This window comes from Carlito syrichta, unplaced genomic scaffold (genome assembly GCF_000164805.1).
Source record: "Carlito syrichta isolate Samal-C Ts95f unplaced genomic scaffold, Tarsius_syrichta-2.0.1 Scaffold313936, whole genome shotgun sequence".
Lineage (NCBI taxonomy): Eukaryota > Metazoa > Chordata > Mammalia > Primates > Tarsiidae > Carlito > Carlito syrichta.
In genome coordinates, this window is record NW_007258032.1 from 439,772 (window position 1) to 459,447 (window position 19,676).

General features: G+C 46.1%; 1 protein-coding gene and 1 pseudogene across 2 annotated transcripts in view; one reads left to right on the forward strand and one right to left on the reverse strand.

Moving 5' to 3' along the window:
- The window catches only part of LAMP3 (lysosomal associated membrane protein 3), a 42,554-nt gene extending 24,595 nt beyond the window's left edge, over window positions 1-17,959 (reverse strand). Inside the window, exons 1-4 of the mRNA XM_008070686.2 lie at window positions 17,939-17,959; window positions 11,022-11,049; window positions 8,763-9,475; window positions 6,280-6,408 (exon numbers count right to left, since the gene is read on the reverse strand). Of these exons, the coding sequence (XP_008068877.1) occupies window positions 6,280-6,408; window positions 8,763-9,475; window positions 11,022-11,049; window positions 17,939-17,959 (891 nt within the window). The remainder of the gene's footprint in view (window positions 1-6,279; window positions 6,409-8,762; window positions 9,476-11,021; window positions 11,050-17,938) is intronic.
- LOC103273253 lies at window positions 13,679-15,225 on the forward strand (annotated as a pseudogene). Its single transcript, XR_505176.2, has one exon. The product of XR_505176.2 is annotated as a peptidyl-prolyl cis-trans isomerase FKBP1A pseudogene (transcript).
- Window positions 17,960-19,676: the final 1,717 nt, after the last annotated feature.

Sequence of the window (19,676 nt, forward strand, 5' to 3'; positions counted from 1 at the left end):
CCTTGGGGATGGCAACATGTGTGGCAAGTGTGGTGATGAAGGTTGGGGAACAACAAATGGGGGCTCAGGAAACCAAAAAGAGAATGCCTCTCATTTTACCTGAGGTAGAAGTGGAGGACTGGGGAAGGGGAGACTTCCTAGGGTGATGACAACTGAGCTTAAGGTGAAAGCCAAAGGGGCTGAGGGATGGGACAGACAGAGGGAAAAGCACAAGGGGAAACAGGACATGGAAACTTGGGGAGTCCTAAGAGGTGCACTTGGAGGGTGAACACTAGACACAGTTCTCAGGAGCCCAGCTCATGAGACAAGATGGTTTCAAACGCTCTTCACAGGCACTAGAGAAACACCAGGCGGGTCTGCAGCATTGACTTCAAGACCCCAGGTGACCACGCACAGCCTAACCCTGGAAAGACACCAGGCAGGTCTGCAGCATTGACCTCAAGACTTCAGGTAGCCATGCACAGCCTGACTTGGCACCTCTCCTCCCTTGGTGATTGATTTCTTATGTCCAGAGCCAGGGCTGGAGGCATGGAGCTGCTGGCCAAGAGAGGGAGGAGAAAGGGATAATGTTGAGCACAGAAAAAAAAACTCTAAGCATTACAGAAGGATGTTTCTAAAACAATCTGTCCAGGAAGGAAGTTGTAGGGAGGTAGGGGAAGGAAGGTATGTTTATCTTGAACTTGAACTTGAAGGGTTTGAACAACTTTCAGTATGTCACCCTAGTCAAATGAGTCTCTGACAGGGAGAGGTTTTCAACTCTATAAAATATGAAACTGAGGGATATGAAAGAGGAAATCTACTTCTGACCCCGCTGGAGTCAAATATCATGCTTAGCATACTTTAGTGCAGGGATCCTCAACCCCAAGACAGCAGACATGGCCTGTTAGGAAATAGGCCTCACAGCAGGAGGTGAGTGGCGGGCAAGTGAAGCTTCATCTATATTTACAGCTGCTGCCCAACACTGGCATTACCACCTGAACTCCGCTCACTGTCAAATCAGTGGTGGCATTAGATTCTCATAGGAGCGGGAACCCCACTGTGAACTGTGCATGCAAGAGATCTAAGTTATGCGCTCCTTATGAGAATCTAATGCCTGATGATCTACCCCTGCCCCACCGTGAAAAAACTGTCTTCCACAAAACTGGTCCTATGTGCTAAAAAGGTTGGGGATCACTGCTTTAGTGCAAAATGGCCTTAGAGAAACCCAACAATGAACCCAATGGTTGAACCCATCTTATAGAGGAGAAACTGAGGCTCAGTGATCCCAAGCCATCTGCCCTGGTCACAAAGTGAATGATAAGGAATTTTAAGTCTTTTTATTTTTTCAGAGATGTGGTCTCACTCTGTCACCCAGGCTGGAGTGCAGTGGCACAATCACAGCTCACTGCAACCTCAACTTCCTGGGCTCAAGTGATCCTCCTACCTCAGCCTCCTGAGTAACCAGGACTATAGGCACGCACCATCAAGCTTAGCTAATTTTTAAAAAGTTTTTCAAGTGATCTTCTTACCATGCCTTAATTTAAGTTTTGATTGAACAACATGGTTAAGTGACAGACTTTTCTTTATGTTGCTGTCATTGGTAGTATTTCAATTTTAAAAACTACAGATCATTATACATGATTTAGAACCTGGAACTATATATAGCCTATATTTCTGTTATTTTCTACCACGTGCCAAGCTCATTGCTAGGAACTAAGTAGGTCCTAAGTAAATCCTAATCAGCATTCATTTATCATTCTACATTTTGGTTCCCTTTCCTTTCCTTTCTTTTTGAGTGAGGGTCTTATCTTGTTACCCAGGCAGGAGTGCAGTGGTACAATTACGGTTCATTGCAGCTTCGACCTCCTGGGCTCAGGCAATCCTTCTGCCTCGGCTTCCTGAGTAACTGGGACTATAGGCCTGCGCCACCATTCTTGGCTTATTTTTTATTTTTTAATTTTTATTTTTTGGAGACGAGATCTCACTGTGTTGCCTAGGCTGGTCTCCAATTCCTGGGCTCAAGCAATCCTCCCACCTCGGCCTCTTAAAGTGCTGAGATTACTGACGTGAGCTATACCGCTCCTAAACCTTGGTTCTCATTTATAACATCTATTATATTATAATGAACATGAACTCATATTTTCTAAGATTTTCTTTTTCTCTAGAGCAATGACTTTCAATCATGGATGATTTTGCCTCCCAGGAGACATGCAACAATGTCGGGAGACATTTTGGGTTGTCAGAGGGAGGGTGGGGGTTTGCTACTGGCATCTAGGGGCTAGAGGCCAGAGACACTGTCAAATGTCCCACAGGGCACAGGGCAGTCTCCCCAACAAAGACTCACCTGGCCCCAAATGGTAATACTGCCCCGGTTGAGAATGCTGGTTTAGAGAGTAGCAACATTTGAAAAGTGATTGACTGAATTACTGAGTCCATTTCATTTCTGGGGGAAAAAAACAGAAGGCCTTTCCTGTCTACACTTCATACAATATACTCATCAGGGCAGAAGTCATAGTGTCAGGGTCTGTAGGGTCTGGCTTACTGCTGTGTTTTTTTGCTTTGAGTCAAGGTCTCATTCTGTCACCCAGTGTAGTGACACACTCGTGGCTCACTGAAGCCTTGGTCTCCTGGGCTTAGGCAATCCTCCTACATCAGCCTCCTGGGTAGCTGGGACTACAGGCATGTACCTAGCTATTTTTTAATTTTTTAATTTTTTGTAGAGACAAGGTCGCTTTATATTGCTTAGACTAATCTGAAACTCCTGGGTTTAAGCAATCCTCTCACCCCAATCTTCCAAAGTGCTGGGATTACGGGCCTAAACCACAATGTCCCACTCTGTGGCTGTATTTTGATTGGCTAGCATGGTATTCAACATTTTTTTAAAGTGTTGCCAACATTTTTTAAAAAATCTGTGCTTTTATAAAAAAGATCTGGATTTCTGCCTTACCTTGAACAATCAGGAGATCTGGCCATGCTGCCTTCTCATTACTGCCTGATAGAGGTGATATGTAAAAAATTGAACAAGTGGCACAGTGGGGCAGCCATCAGAATGAACATCTGACCATCCCGAATAAATGCCACAAAGGACAGTGACAATCTCCAGGACTAGACATCAACCCTGCCGCTGGGACTACCTGCTGGAGTTGAGGAGTGGCTGCTCTTGGGGGAAGATAAGAGGATTGGGGAGGTGGGGACAGGTGGGGTGGGGGTTGGGGAAATAGGCACTCTCCTGGTTCTCCCTTTTGTCCCTTCATTCCTGAGACCTTGTCACTTGCCACTTAACATGTCATGCTTACCCTAATGTTTTTCTTACTAGATTGAATGGAAAAATAAAATCTTTTTTATCTTTAATTTTTTTTTTTTTTGAGTTGGAGTCTCACTCTGTTGCCCAGACTGGAGTGCAGTGGCCGCTCCCGGCCACCGCAGCCTCGACTTCTGGGCTCCGGCGATCCTTCCGCCTCAGCCTTCCGAGTAGCCGGAATTACAGGCATGCGCTACCACGCCTGGCTGATTTTTTGATTTATTGTAGAGATGAGGTCTCGCCAAGTTGCCCAGGTGGGTCTCAAACCCGCGGGCTCAGGCAATCCACTCACCTCAGCCTCCCAAAGCTGCGGGATTATAGGCTGAGCCACTGAACCCGGCTTGTCTTTAATTTTTGATGAAGATCAATTTCAATCTTCATCAAAATTGAGAAAATAAAACTTTAGGACTACCTGCTTTAAGGAAAAGAAAAATTGTTTTTTATTAAGTTGTATGCTTAGCTCCTATAATTCTTGAATTTATGGTTCCTGTTTTGGCCTAAACAAATTCTGGGTTTTTTTGTTTTGTTTTTTTTGAGTCAGGGTCTCACTCTGTTGCTCAGGCTGGAGTACAGTGACACACCCACCGCCACACCAGCGTTGACCTGCTGGGCTCAGGTAATCCTTCCTCCTCAGTCTTCCAAGTAGCCAGAACTACAGATGCGTGCTATCATGCCCGGCTGAATTTTTTTTTTTTTTAATTGTAGAGACGATGTCTCACCAAGTTGCCCAGGCTGGTCTTGAACCCCTGGGTTCAGGCAATCTTCTCGCCTCAGCCTCCCAAAGTGCTGGGATTGCAGGTTTGAGCCACCACACCCGGCCACAAGTTCTGTTTTTAAATGCAGAAATTTCCTGGGAGCACTAAGGCTGGTAGGGACTTTTTCCCACGAGCCTCTCAGTTCTCCTCCTGTCTCTACGCTAAGGTCAACTGCTTGGGGAATTCGTGCTGAGGAATGAGATGGATGAGTGAGCTTGACTGGTGAGACTCAGGGAAAGCAGATATTGCAACCCTTGGGGCCATGGATTGAGAGTGGCTCACCTTGCCCCTTCCTGAAGGTGGGTGGAGGGAAGGGAGAGAAAGGACCTGCTTGTGCTTCTAGCTCTTTCTGAATACTCCCTGCCCTTACCTCTGGAGGAAGAGGTAATTTGGGAGCTCAAAGGATTTTCAGAAGGGCAAGGATTCAACACTTGGATAGAGTGTGGTCAGAGTCCAGCCTGAAAACTTCAAAAAGTCAGGGCTGGAACATCAGGAGGCAGAAGAAGGTAACAAAGAGAAAGGTTGAAAGTGTCCAAGAAACTCCAGTTTACAGGTCTGCCTGAGCCATGGCAGCAGTGGCACTTGTACTGGAGGTTTCTGAGGCCTTCCACTAGGCAAATAGTCACACAGCAGTGTTCCGGGAGAGTCGAGTCCTAAACAAACACCTATGTCTGTATCCTCTGTCATTTTGCCAGTGGCTTTTTCAGAAATTCCTGACCCCTCGATAGCTTGACTTCAGTTGTTGAGGGATACAGCACTTATTCTGCCCCGAATGTCTTTCTCATTGGGTGTGAGGAATTAATGTGTGAGACGTTATGTCTTGCCTATTTGGTACCGAAAGGAAACCACCGACTTCCCAAATGCATCTCTACCTCACCGAGACAAGTAGGCACCAAGAGAATACGTAAAACCGTTGAGGCCAAGATAATAACAGCGATCATAACCACTACCCTTTCTTGAACATTGTTATGTACCAAGCACTGTGCTAGACAGTTTATATACCTCCCTTTCTTTCTTTCTTTCTCTCTCTTTTTCTTTCTTTCTCTCCCTCTCTCTCTCTCTTTCTTTTTGAGTTAGGATCTCACTGTCACTCATGTGGAGTGCAGTGGCACCATCATGTCTCACCGCAGCCTCGAACTCCTAGGCTCAGGTGATCCTTCTGCCTCAGCTTCCCTAGTAGCTGGGACTACAAGCCACACACCACCATACCCAGCTAATTTTAAAATGTTCTGTGGAGACAGGGTCTTGTTATGTTTCTTATGCTGGTCTCGAACTCCTGGGCTCAAGCAATTTTCCTGCCTTTGTCTCCCAAAGTGCTGGGATTACAGGCATAGCCACTATGCCCGGTCTGTATGCCCATTTCTAATAGTCCCAATAGTCCTACTAAGCAGATGTCATTATTTTCATTTTATAGATCAGGAAATAGGCCCCAACTAGCCTGAGATCATGTAGTTAGTCCCAGCTGCAAGGCGCCTCTCAGTGCCTCCTCCCAGCTCCTCCTGGGCCTATTTGAAAGACACTCTGGGTCAAGCAGGGGCAAGTCACTCGCAGGAGGGCAGGATGATCAGCCCCGTCTGGTCCCCAAGACATTTGCCTATTTAAGTCACTGCAATCATAGCTGCGGGCTATCAAACACCTACTACTTCCCATGTATGGGGCACACTCTGTACAGAGGCCATCTCTAAGTCCTTTCCCCCATTTTTCAAATGTTAAAATAAAGCTCAGACAGGCTAAGTTGCCTGCCCGATGTCATCTAAGGTGAGCCAGTGACAGCCATGTTTGTGGTGAGTTTCTCTGGCCTCAAACTCTGACTGTTCTGTCTACTTCACTGTCTTGGACACTAGGACACCCAGTGCCTAGTCAGTCCCTGAATTTTGCCTGTTGTGGTTGGAAATAACCCGGTCTGACATTTGATTTGGTTTTAGAATAATTGCATTTCTCTCATGCCCACTGGGAATTTCTACGAGTCTTTTTATCTGTACAACTTCCTCCTCTAGGTGTTTTGTAAAGGGCACAAGTGGTTAGGTTCCCCATGGGCCAAGTCTCCCCTTAGAGGCCCCAAAGGTCTTACAGGGGAGGCTGAAATGGGAAGAAAGCAAACATAAGATGTTGACATTTCCTCTTCTCCTCTTTCTTATCAGCAAAGATCTCAAAACTGAAGGGTGGGATTGTACCACTGGGTCCAGGGTGAGAAAGGGGAAAATTATGCTGGAATCAGAGAGTGAGAAGGAGCTCAGGCCTCACCTTGGTAAATGTGAGGTTCACAAATCCATCCTGAAAAGTCAAGAGAAGCTTGGATTTTCGGGAACCACACCTCCCAGAGGCTTCGGTTGCATTGGGGTCGATGTTGAAGTAACTCCGAGGTGAAAAAACCTAAACCAAATAAGATTGATCCACTCAATGAGACATAGAAGAAAACTCTCAGTAGGGAACCAGAAACGCAGGCTCGTAAGTGAGCCCAGAACCCAGGGCTAAGCGGGTGTTCACTGGAGAACTGCAAAATACCCAGATGACATCTCTCATTTCCAAACTGTTATGTTCAAAAGCTTTCTTAAAGAGGAGTTCTTGGCCAGGCACAGTGGCTCACATCTGTAATCCCAGCATTTTGAGAGACCTAGGTGGAAGGATCATTTGAGCCCAGGAGTTCAAGGTCAGCTTAGGCCACTCAGGGAGACTCTACAAAAAATAAAAAGAATTAGCCAGAATGGTAGAGTGTGCCTATGGTTTCAGCTACTCAGGGGGTTGAGGCAAGATGATCTCTTGAGCCCAGGAGGCTGAGGCTGTGGTGAGCTGTGAACATACCACTGCATTGCACTTCAGCCTGGGCAATAGAGTGAGATCCTGACTCCAAAATAAAAAAAAAAAAAGAGTTCTCCCACAGAGAAGAGTTCCTTGATAAATAATTCATGGCAGCTTTATTCCTAATAAACTGTGTGAAAAAGAGTTTTTTGTGGTTTTGATGGCTAGAAAATGAGGATTTATTGATTCCTTTTTTCTTCTTTTTCTTCTTCTTTTGGTAGAAATGGGAACCTTGCTATGTTGCCCAGGCTGCTCTTGAACTCCTGGCCTCAACCTATCCTCCTCCCTTGGCCTCCCACTGGGATGAGCCACTGTACCCAGCTGCTGCATGAAATTTAATTATGTTAAGTTAAATGTGCTGAGAGGTAGTACAGGAAAGAATTTGCTCTCTATGGTATCTCTGTCTCAGAAGAAAAGCTGGGTGTGAAAGTTTTATTTGAAATCATAAAAATTGTACGAAAAAAGAAAGTATTGTTTCATAATGATTTCTTGAGTAAATAAAATAATCATAACCCTCGCCCCCGGTCTTCTTGTTAGTCTGAATTTTCCAAATTAATGCCACAACTGTTTGACACCCTGGAGACCAACTGATTTAAATCTCTCATTTCACAGAAAAGGATCTGAGGCTTATGAATCATCTGGTGTGGTAGGACCAGGCTGGGATCAATACTGAATATTCCCCAACACTCTGCCCATGTTGCTAAATGTGAGAGGTGTGAATATTTAAATTTTTCTTTTCTTTTTTTTTGTGAGTTGGAGTCTCACTTGGTCACCCAGGCTGGAGCGTCATGGCACACTCACAGCCACCCCAGCATCGACCTGCTGGGCTCCGGCGATCCTTCCGCCTCAGTCTTCCAAGTAGCCGGAATTACAGGCACGCGCTACCATGCCTGGCTATCATTTTTTTTTAAAGCAGGATTTATTGAGAGGACAGGAAACTCCCACAGTGAAAGGGGACCTGAAGGGGTTGCCTGAATATTTCCTTTTTTGTTGTGTGCCTTTCTCTCTCCAAAGAGACACTATTTGTTTCTATTTTTATATGTATCTCTAACATATTCACCTTTTTTATTTTTTTTAAGTTGAGGTCTCACTCTGGAGTGCAGTGGTACATTCAGGGCTCACTGCAGCCTTGACTTTCTGAGCTCAGGTGATCCTTTCACCTCAGCCTACCAAGTACCTGGAACTATAGGTGTGCACCACCACACCTGGCTAATTTTTTGTTTTTATTTTTTTGTAGAAACGAGGTCTGGCTATGTTGCCCAGGCTGGTCTCAAATTCCTAGGCTCAAGTAATCCTCCTGCCTCAGTCTCCCAAAAGTGCTGGGATTACAGGCATGAGCCACTGCACCAGGCCTATAGTCACTTGTTAACGGAGCATTTTGGAGAAAGAAAAGCCCACAGCTACTTATTTCATCTTCTGATTCTATTTCTCTGGAGATTTAGCAGAACTCATTTGTTTTATGTACGTATGTATTTGTTTATTGAGTTAAAGTCTCACCCTATCACCCATACTGGAGTGCAGCTTACTCGTTTTATTTATTTAATTAGTTAGTTAGCCTCACCCTGTTGCTCACGCTGGCGGCATGCTCACAGCCACCACAGCCTTGACCTGCTGGGCTCAGGCAAGCCTTCTGCCTCAGCCTTCTGAGTAGCTGGAACTACAGGCACGTGCCACCTAACCTGACTGATTTTTTAAAAATTTGGCAAGATGAGGTCTCGCCAAATTGCCCAGGCTGGTCTCGAACCCCTGGGCTCAGGAAATCCTCTCACCTCAGTCTCCCAAAGTGCTGGGATTATAGGCTTGAGGCACCATGCCTGGCCCTGTTTATTTCATTTAAAGGCACAGGACACAGAGGAATGCTCATTCCTAGCAAAGCAAACTCAACTCAAAATTTTTGAAGATAGTCACTGTCCCAGGCCCCAACTTACCGACTCGTTGTCTTGAACAACCAGCTCTATCCCCATCTCTGCTTTTATGCAGAGCCTGCTTCCATTTCGAACTTGATAAACTCCAGTCTTGGCTGAAGACGGCTGAGGTACAAGGGTGGTCCCAGGAACTATGGGGGCAGGAGAGGCTGTCTGGGTGGCATTGCGTGTGACTGTCGTGGTCCCTGGAGCCTGCGTGGTTTGGCTAGGCTTCTGACTGGTTGTGCTTTTGTGTAGTGCCGTAGACAAAGTTGCTGGAAGGGCGGTCTGGTTACTGGGTTGGGTGGTTTTCCCAGTTGTGCGGCTGATGACTGATGGACTGGTCCCAGTTGTCCGGGCTGGTTGGGTGGGGCTGGATGGTGGTGACTGAGGAGCTAAGCTGGGCCCAATTGTGGCCTCAGTACCTGGAGGAGCCGAGTGTGAGTTACTGGGTGTGGCCTGGGTTGTGACTAGCGTGTGGGTAACTGGTCTGGTGGATGGGATGTATTTTGTAGTTACTGAGGTCGTTGCTGGAATGTTTATTGTGGTAGCTGTTTGAGAGGTGATGTGCACATCCGTTGATCCTACTGCTAAGGTTTTGTGAGGCACTAGGTCAGCTGGTTGCAGGAGAGAAGGTTTTGCTGGGGCCTGGACGACTGCTGCTGTGGTGGGCTGAAGACAGTCTCCGGTTTCTGGAGATGCTCTTGCACTTATTTGACTGCCATCCTGCAAAATTACTGCAAATTAGAAAACAAAAGTGTTAAAATACTAACTCATTGGTTACAAGGTCTCTCCCCTCCCCGTGTGTGTGTGTGTGTGTGTGTGTGTGTGTCACTCTCTCTGTCTCACTCTGTCATCCAGGCTGGAATGCAGTGACATGGTCATGGTTCACTGCAGCCTTAACCTCCTGGGCTCAGATGATCCTTTCACCTCAACCTCCCAAGTATCTGGAACTACAGACACACACCACCATGCCTGTCTAATTTTTTGATTTTTTGTGTGATGAGGTCTTGCTAGGTTGCCTAGGCTAGTCTTGACCTCCTAGGCTCAGGCAATCCTCTTGCCTCAGCCTCCCAAAGTGCTGGGATTGTAGATGTGAGCCGCTGCACCCAGCCCATTTCTATTTTAATGTTTGTTCATAAAATAAAATAATAACATGCATACTTTTAGCTTTTGGGTAAATTAATAAGGATATAACAATGAAGCATGTATCACCAGAGTCTATCCCTAGGTTGCAATTGTAATGTTTGGCTGCATCCTGAGTGGTTATGACCACTCTGCGACTTTCTTTGGCACCCAGCTCCTTTGTCTGTATGGGGTGTGGTACTCAAACACACCAGAGTAGTCATGCTCAGCCAGCTCTCTAAGCATCCATGCCTCTTCACTCCCGCCTTCAAAGGTAAATCAAGACAGTTGACATAACATAGTGTTCCCGGGCAAATAAATGCTGTGATGACTTGACAGAGCTGGGGCAGCATGAATAGTGGTAATAAATATTATACAGTTCTATAGTTTTCATAAAATCATATAATCCCAGGCTTGAAAGGGGTCTAACATGTCATCTAGTTCAAATCTTAATTTGATGAACCTTTGCTAAGGGTCCAATTTGTGCTTAATTGCCCCCAATGAAGGGACACTCATTTCCTCACAATACAGTTCTTTCCATTTTTTTATCTTGACATTTGTTAACTCTGTTGCTTTCACTGCACTCATCAGAACTTGTCATTATATAGGAGATGGTATTCCGATATTTAACTATCAACCTGGTCAGTGTGTACCAGCAGAAGATCAGCCCTGTTTGAATGATTACTTGCTGGTTTATTTGTTGCTGGTTTATTTGTTGACTGCATCTTTTCTACTAGATTAAGAGCACTCTGAAGGTGGGAACTATGTGTATGTACTGTTTTCAACACCAGTTCCTATACAAGGCAGCTTTCAGTAAATATTAGTTGAACAAATGCATAGCAAATGCATAACAAATGCATAAATATTAGTTGAACAAATGCATTAGTTGAACAAATGCATTATCGTGAGGCTCAAAGAAGTTGGTGTAAGTGAAATCCTTCAAGGCCCATGAAGACCCTGGCTCTCTTTCAACTAGAAGAGTTCTATCCTGACCTCTTTCTAGGCCTACAGTGATCCAGTGATCCAGAAAAGCAGGCAAAACACAGATGATGTTCTTTTTCTTTCTATTTTGAATTTTTATTTTTTTTTATTTTAAAGATATGGTGTACAAGTCAAGATTAAGTATATGAAAGCAGGGAATCTCGGAAATGTGGAAGCCACTTAAATTTAAAAATAGACTTTTTTTCTTTGTCCCCCTTCACTGTCCTTGAATCTAGTAGCTGTTCCTGGCACTGAGGGGAACACAACAAGCTTCATTGAGCCCCCTAGCAAGCAGGAGACATACACAAAGGACTGCATGTCCCTGGAGACGCCTCCACCAGACCTAGATACAAAATGGGCTATTAAAACTTTCTAGCTGGGTGTGGTGGCTCAAGTCTGTAATCCCAGCACTTTGGGAGGCAGAGGTGAGAGGATTGCCTGAGCTCAGGGGTTGGAGACCAGCCTGAGTAATATGGCAAGACCTTGTCTCTATAATAAATCAAAAAATTAGCCAGGTGTGGTAGCACATGCCTGTGGTTCTAGCTACTTGAGGTGGAAGGATCACCTAGGTCGAGGCTGTGGTGGCCATGAGTGTGCTACTGCACTCCAACCTGGGTGACAAGAGTGAGACTCCAACTCAAAAAAAAAAAAAAGCTTTCTAACCCAGAAATGTATCTGTTCCCTTAGTCTCTAAATGACAACTGCTTTCTTTCATGTCTTTGTATTAATTGTATGTATAATGTTTAATCAAGCCTTATAAACTAAAACTCCTGGAATAAACAAAAATTGCAACCAACTAAAAGGTATGCAGTCCAAATTGTTCAAGGTGTTTGTGTTTCTGGCCTTGATGTATCATTTTCAATTTACTGCAGCTATACTCCCGCCCACTACCTGGAGTCATAAGATACAGATGCCTGGTGATGTCAAGACACAAGACTTATGTGACTTCTGTTATCTATTCAAAAAATGAAACTCTGTACATTCTTCCCAGCCTAAACTCTCCTTCAAGAGCTTTAAATATACTCAGCTCCCCAGCCTTCAGGGCCACACTTGCCTCTGAGTGTTGGTTCCCTTTTCATCTGTGAACAGTGAATAATATATTTTCTTCTATTTTGTACTTCCTTGCAGTCTTGCATTATTCCCATGGTACCCTTTCAGTATACAAGTGGTCATCATACAGGTAAAGTTTGGGCCTCCCTTTGGTCACCACTTTGCCTGGTTTGAGATCAGGTCCCCTTATTGATGTTATGTGTTACCCCCCCCGGCAGTGTCCTGCTACTGCCAATCCCTTTCTTATAGTATTATGGTAAATGTTCAAGGTCCGCTTATGAGTGACAGATGACATTCTTTAGGAGTCTATGATCAGCCACACTGAAAGACAACTGTGTCTCTTCAACTTTGCGATTTCGTTGTATTTACCCACGGACACTCGCTGGCACCGGAGCTGTCCTGAGACATGGGGATATGCGTGGAAAGGGAAAAGAGATCATTATATGCTGGTATCCAATCAAAATAAGCCAGAAACTCCTTTTCTAACTCCCTCTTTCATTCAATGCATTTCTAAGTGGTTACTTTTCTCATTTTAATAACAATAAAAATCCCAAGTTACTGAGCACTTACTACATGGCAGGCCTCAAATCAAGAGTCATCTTTCACCAACTCCTCTCAAAACCCTTTGGTGGATACTATTTTTAGTTATCTTTCATATGAGGAAACTTGGGTTTGACCATACTTTCACAACTTGCCAGTGTTGGAGCTGAGACATCTGTTCGTCTAAATCAAAGACTGCTCTTGTGTCTGGGAGAGGTGGAGGGAGAGCATATCACTGGAAAGAATGGTGAGAGAAGAGACAAAAGCAGGGGTGAGAGGAACAGGAGGGTGCCTTCCACTGACCCCTAATTCACTGAGCCCTCAGAATAACAATTCTTGGTGAGGCTTTAAAAGGTGCATATGCTGAAATGGTGATTATTATCCAGAAAAAAGTTCTAACTTTAAGCCCAGACGTAAGATCTGTGACTTATTTTTGAACAACTGATTTGCAAAGTGGGCAAGACAAAAGCCCCCGTTCATATTGCCTTGGATAACTTTTTTTTTTTTTGAGGTGGAGGTCTCCCTCTGTCTCCCAGGCTGGAATACAGTGGCAATATCATGGCTCACTGCAGCCTTGACTCCTGGGCTCAGGCCGTCCTTTTGCCATAGCCTCCTGAGTAGCTGGAACCACAGGCATGCATCACCATGCCTGATTAATTTTTTTTTTTGGAGAGACAAGGTCTCATTGTGCTGCCTAGGCTGGTCTTGAACTCCTGGGCTCAAGCAGTCCTTCTGCCTTGGCCTCTCAAAGTGCTGGGATTACAGGCATGAGCCACTGCACCCAGCTGGATAGATAACCATTTAAAAACCCCATTATTATTAGTGGCATTAAGTTATTTGAGATCGTTATTTAAGAGTATTTTTAGTATCTAAAATATTCACTTGGATAAGTTAAATGTGTGGCACTTAAGAGTTGTAGATTTTACAGCCTGTAGGTTTACTTTATAAACTTTTGTGAAATCCCTACAAGTAGAACCTTTATACCCATCGCAGGGCTTGGAGAAAGATTTTTCACTTCAAGATTGTTATGCAGGTTAACTGTTGTTGAAAATTTATTGTAACAGTTCATTTGGGCTAAATCTGTGTTGCTGGTTCTTTGGTCAACAACCAACAAGAACCCCGTTAGGTTCATACTATTACTATGAAGAAGGAGAATTCACTCTCAGATGTGGTTACCACGATTATCTTGCGGTAAAAAGTAGAGCTTGGCGCGTGTGCAGGCGACACGCGGAGGGACGGGCAGGGCCGTGGAATTGCCGCCAGGATCCTCCGTCCACACCGCCCTTCGCGCAGCCAGCTAGCCCAGCGTCCGCTGTGAGCATGGGAGTGCAGGTGGAGACCATCCCCCCAGGAGACAGGCGCACCTTCCCGAAGCGCGGCCAGACCTGCGTGGTGCACTACCCCGGGATGCTTGAAGATGGAAAGAAATGTGATTCCTCCCGGGACAGGAACAAGTCCTTTAAGTTTATGCTAGGCAAGCAGGAGGTGATCCGAGGCTGGAAAGAGCGGTTGCCCAGATGAGTGTGGGTCAGAGAGCCAAATTAACTATATCTCCAGACTATGCCTATGGTGCCACTGGGCACTCTGGCATCATCCCACCACACGCCACTCTCGCCTTTGATGTGGAACTTCTAAAACTGGAATGACAGGAATGGCCTCCTCCCCGAGCTCCCTGTTCTTGGATCTGCCATGGAGGGATCTGGTGCCTCCAACCGCGTGCACAGAATCCACACGGAGCTCTTCCTGGTGTCTCCACACTCTGTTTAGACATCTGCCCGACTGAATGTGTCTGTCACTCCGCTTTGCTTCCCATACCTCCCTCTCCTCCCCTTCTCCCCGTGCGTGTGTTTACCTAAACTACATGCCATGAACCTCAACTACTCATTTTATTTTGTTTTGTTTTGGGGTGAAGATTCAGTTTCAGTCTTTTGGATCTAGGTTTCCAGTTAAGCATAGAAGTCAAGTATTAGCAGTACAAGTGATGGGTTAACTTTAGAGTAGGAATTGGTGTTGGGGGGTGGGTTGCAAGAATCTTTATTTTATTATTTTTTTGGATGAAATTTTTATCTATTATATATTAAACATTCTTGCTGCTGCGCTGCAAAGCCATAGCAGATTTGAGGCGCTGTTGAGGGCTGAATTATTCTCCAAGTTGAGAGATGTCCTTGGTTAAACTAAAAGCCCAACCCAAAACTGAAGTGGGAGGGGAGAGCCTTCACCTCCACCAGCCCCACCCTATACTCCCGAGACCCTCTGCCTTCTGAAAGTGGATCATTTTCACTGCGATGTTGGACACTACAGGTATCTGTCCCTGGGCCAGCAGGGACCTCTGAAGCCTTCTTTGTGGCCTGGCTTTTTTTTTTTCATTCTGTGGTTTTCTAATGGACTTTCGGGGATTTTGTAATCTCATAACTTTTCAAGCTCCACCACTTCCTAAATTTTAAGAACTTTAATTGAAAGTTTAAATCAAAGATGCTGTTTGTACACTTAACACCCAGTGAAAGCCCAGCCTTCATGACAAATCCTCGAATGTTCTCTTAGGAAAAGGATGCTGGTCATTGCAGCTTCAGCATCTCCTGTTTGTGATGCTTGACTCCTCTGCTGATTTCAGCGTTTCCTGGCTTCTCCTCCCTTGGCCCATTCTCACCCCTTTGCTGTCCTGTGTAGTGATTCGGTGAGATAAATTGTTGCTGCCCCCACGCCCACCCCGGTACCACATATGAGTTTCAAGTTTTATTATTGCAATAAAAGTGCTTTATGCTGGCTTTTCTAAAAAGAAAAAAAAAAAAAAGTCGAGCTTGCTGCAGAGAACTCCAGGAAACCAGGAACTACTTGCCCGTTGTTCTCTTGGGGAAGTGATTAGATCCTTGCTAAAATCCTACTGTGTATGGCTAGTGTTTATAAGCTAAAGAGAATCTTCTCAACTGAGTAGAGTGTCCTAAACTGAGTAGCATGCCCTTGAAGAAAGGGAGCTTTCCTTAAGATTCAACTGAAACTGTTCTCTCAGTAGTGATGAGTGATCTTAAATAGAAAAAAAAAAAGCACTTGGCTGTTCACAAATGAACGGCATCCTAGACAGGCCAAGCAACTTGGGGCTACTTGGTCAAGGCATGCTTGGTATGTAGGAATTCTTGGTGGGCTGGAAAGAGGGCAATCATGATGTCTTTTTTTTCTCTATCAGATTATAAGATTGAATATAAAATTACAGTGATTGAGACAGTGTGATACTGGTGCAAGAATAGTCAAACCAAGAGAAGAGAACACAGACTACAGAAACAGACTTACACATACACGGTGGGGGGGAAAGATGGTCTTTCTAATAAACGATTCTGGAGCAATTGGATATTCTCTATCTTTCCTTTTGTAACTGACAAATAATAAAGGTATATATTAATGAGAGTCATGGTGCCTTGGTATGGCGTTTAGGCGTGTCTTTGGGTGGTAGACAGAAGGCAGTGCTTGTAGGCGGCTCGACTAAAAGTGACAAGTTCATGGATGTTACAGACTTAACTACTTGGAGAAGTATAGTTCTTTTATTTCCCCCCTCACCCCCGGCCCTTCCCTCTCCTCCCTCTCTCTCTGTTAGGAGTATGGTGTATAAAGATGGGCAGGTGATTAGATAGGAAACTGACAGGGGTAGGGATGCTGTGCATTGTCATATGTCCCAGAAAGTCCATATGTTTGTGAGGCACTCAATTCGTCTAGGAAATACACTGTTTTACAAAATCTATGTATCAGACCACCCATATATGACTTATTTCTGTCAACATTAGGCCACAGTTTTTAAATGGGACCTTTGTCTCCATGGAGGTTCGGTCAAGGTCACTGGTCTGTCAGAGACCCACAAAGAGGGCAGGCGCAAAAGTAAGAGCACAGCTCAGCTCAGTCTCTGTCTCAACCCTCCCTTTATTCAAAGAGGGTCCACACACTGATCCACCTCCCCCAGACCACCCCAGCCTCTCCTCTCCAGAATTCAGGAGACTCAGCAAAGAAGCACCCGAGAGCCTTGACCCACTGCTCAGACCCTACCCGATGGAAACATTCAGGAAGAGTTTGAGAAACTTTTGGTTCCCCATACAACTGGCATGGGGAGTTGTGAGATGAGTCACTGCCCAGTCCCTGGGAAAGTCATTGACCACACACGGGATCTTCTCTAAGTATTTCTCTGACAGTCGGTGTATTCCCAGACAGCTTTGGGTTACCCAATACAACGAGTACATAGAGGCCTCCTCTGAGGCAAGCTGCCTGCCGGGCAGCGAGAGTAGGTCTCTGTTCTCAGGATCTCAAAGTCCTGTGAGGCAGTCACAGAAGCAGACCACACTCCTCAGTGTGTCAGATGTTCTTACTGATCCCCAGATGCTGTGAGAGGGTGGGTGGAATGGAAGTTCAACACAAGGAGACATTCTTCAGGTGGACGAGAGAGCAGGTGGTATTCCAGACAGGAGGAATAGGACGAGCAAAGCACGGAGGCTCCAGAAGCCTTGTATATTTGGAGAATGGCAAGGGGGTCAGCATGACAGGAACACAGGGAGGTTGACGGGAAGGAGGGGTGAGGAGGGGAGGCCAGCAGGGAGCAGGTCTGCTTTGGAGCAGAGGCCCAAGGAGCACAGTTTGTTTGCAGAACTCACAACTGGGGAGTAATTGGCACCCCATGGGCATATCTAGATTTGGGGAACCAGAGTTCATCCCTCCAGCACCTTGCCTGGTACCTCAGGGGGCAGCAGAGAATCGAAGGGAACCCTAGAACAGAAGGGGCTAGCCCCGTGGCAGAGACTGCTGACTGACTGTTCCAAAACCGTCTCTCCTTCCTTGGTAACTGAACCCCAAGTTTCAGCTGAGCACTAGTCATCTGAAATAAAAAACTCTATGTCCAAGGCTCCTTTCTAGCTGGATGGGAACGTGCAACTGAGTTTTAACCAGAGTCATAGGAGTGACAGGACCACGTGGGCCTTCTGGGAAAGCTGGCTGAGGGTGGCTCCCTCACCTGGTGGCCTGTCTCTCCACTGCCCTTCTGTTTTTTCTCTGCCAACTAGACTGCAATTTGTTTGTGATGGCTGGAGCTCCAGCAGATATCTAGAGCCATGAGGTGACCTTGAGGGTGGAAGTCACATATAGACTAGTGGATTCCTGATAATGCCACCTTGCACTAGAATTGGCCTGAATTCCTCTGGACTTGTTTTCATGTGACAGAGTAGCAAACATCTATCTATGTCTGATCCGTTGTTATCTGGGGTTTGTCTCTTAAATGCAGCTGAATCTAAATTTAACTGATATGAACTTAAATCCCTTCGTTTTCTGGGGGAGGAATTTGAGATTAGGGAACAAAATGAGGAGGTAAAGATTACTCAGATAGTTCAATTAGAAGCTATGTCTCTGCTAGCAAAAACGCCTGATGACTTTTCGCTCATTTCCAGTTCCACATGCATTTCTTGAGCACCCACTTTTCAGGGTTCTAATGGGTCTAAATAAGGTAATCCAGGCAAGTTGGAGTTTGTAGCCAGCACAGAGCTTAGCTGCTTGGACATGAGCCCCAACTCAAAGCTCAGCTCCGTCCTTACTAGCTATGTGACCATGGGTAAGTTATTTAACCTCTTTGGGACTCCATCTCTTCACAAGTAAGATGGAGACGATGTCAGTACTTAGAAGGCTGTTGTGTGGATCGAAGCACCGAGAACAGTGCCTGGCACGCAGAAAGTGCCAGTAAGTGGCGGCCGTCCTCATTATTCCTACGTGCTGATAGCCTGTGCTTAGCAAAGAAGGGGCTTGCTGTCAGGAGGATGCAGAGGCAAATGGGGAGAAGGGCTGGAGAGAAAGATGCGAGGCATGGGATTGACGCAACTGAGCAAAAGCACCATAGTGACTGCCGGATGGATGCTATCTCATTTGTCTCCGTGACACCCCTGGGATATTATTTTCCCCATTTTTCAGTGAGGAAACAGAGCCCCTGAAAGGTTGGGTGATATGAACAAGACCACCCTGTTGGTAAGGGTCTGGGCAAGGGTTTGAATTCATTTACATGTGACCCCTCAAAGGCTGTGAATACTGATCTGCCCAGGGGTGTAGTTCTCCTCTGAGAAAGAACCTGTCCTGTTGCGTTCACTCCGTCCATTCTGAGTTTTTGCAGCTCTCACAGGAATGGGTTATGTGGGCATCTGCCCTGCATTCGCGCCTGCACCTGTCAACATTCATTGTGTTCTTGAACCTGTTTGTCTGTCAGCCGCCAGGCTGAGATTTTTTGCTTTTTCATTAGACTGCCCTGAGAAATGTAATGATGACTTCCACTTCTGTCCCCCTAAGAACTTGGAGCTATAATACTGAAAGTATGGCACAAGGAAAAGCAGCCTGGATGAAGGCAGCCAACACAACCCGTCATACGGCTCTCATAACAGTGGTCACATTCGTGTTACAGCCAGGAGCCACTGCGTCCCCTTCGAGCGTGTTAGCAGGGCAATGTGGACTGGGTGGGGAGGGGGGAGTTCTCTCACATGTTCAATTCAGGGGATCTAGAAGGAATTGTGAATTAACCAGCAAACTTGATAATAGGAACAGAGCAAAAGTATCCAAGAGGACTCAATGTCCTCGGGAGAAAATACTCTGGTGAAAGCAAGGGTTGGGGGCATAAAATAATCATCATAAGCTCCGCTTCCCAGGCAGCATCTCGGATCTGAAGTACAATGCTAAGTTTTTTAAAAACTTTGACGCCCTGTCTCACACCTTTCTGAAACGGCACAGACTGTCAGACCACAGCTGCTGAATCGTCAGAGTTCAGCGTTTATGGAATATAAACATAACACTCTCGTATGAGCAAAACAGAAAAAGCCAAGACAACAAAGCAGAAGAACCCATTTCTAAGCCCTGGCTCAGTTCTCCATCCCTTAAAACTCTCCCCGATAGGGTGCCCAGAACCCAGTTGGGAGCCAGGGACGGTGTCACTGCCTTCTGAGGTTGACACCGCTTCTGCCTAGCGCACGGAACACAAGCCAACCCGTGAAAACCCTTGGGAAAATGGTGTGCCCCCACGGGGAAGGAAGAGGGGAGACGTTCCCGGGCCGATGCCCCCGGCGGCTGAAGCTGCACCCGCCGCCCGTCCCGTCCCGCCTCGGCCCGGGGCCCCGGAATGCGCCGAGATTAAGAGGACCGGCCCGGCAGGGCCCGGCGCAAAGCCTGGGTGCCACTCACCGGCCAGGGACGCGAGGAGCGCCGCCGCCGCGGGAAGCGGTCGGGGCATCGCGGGCCAGCCGG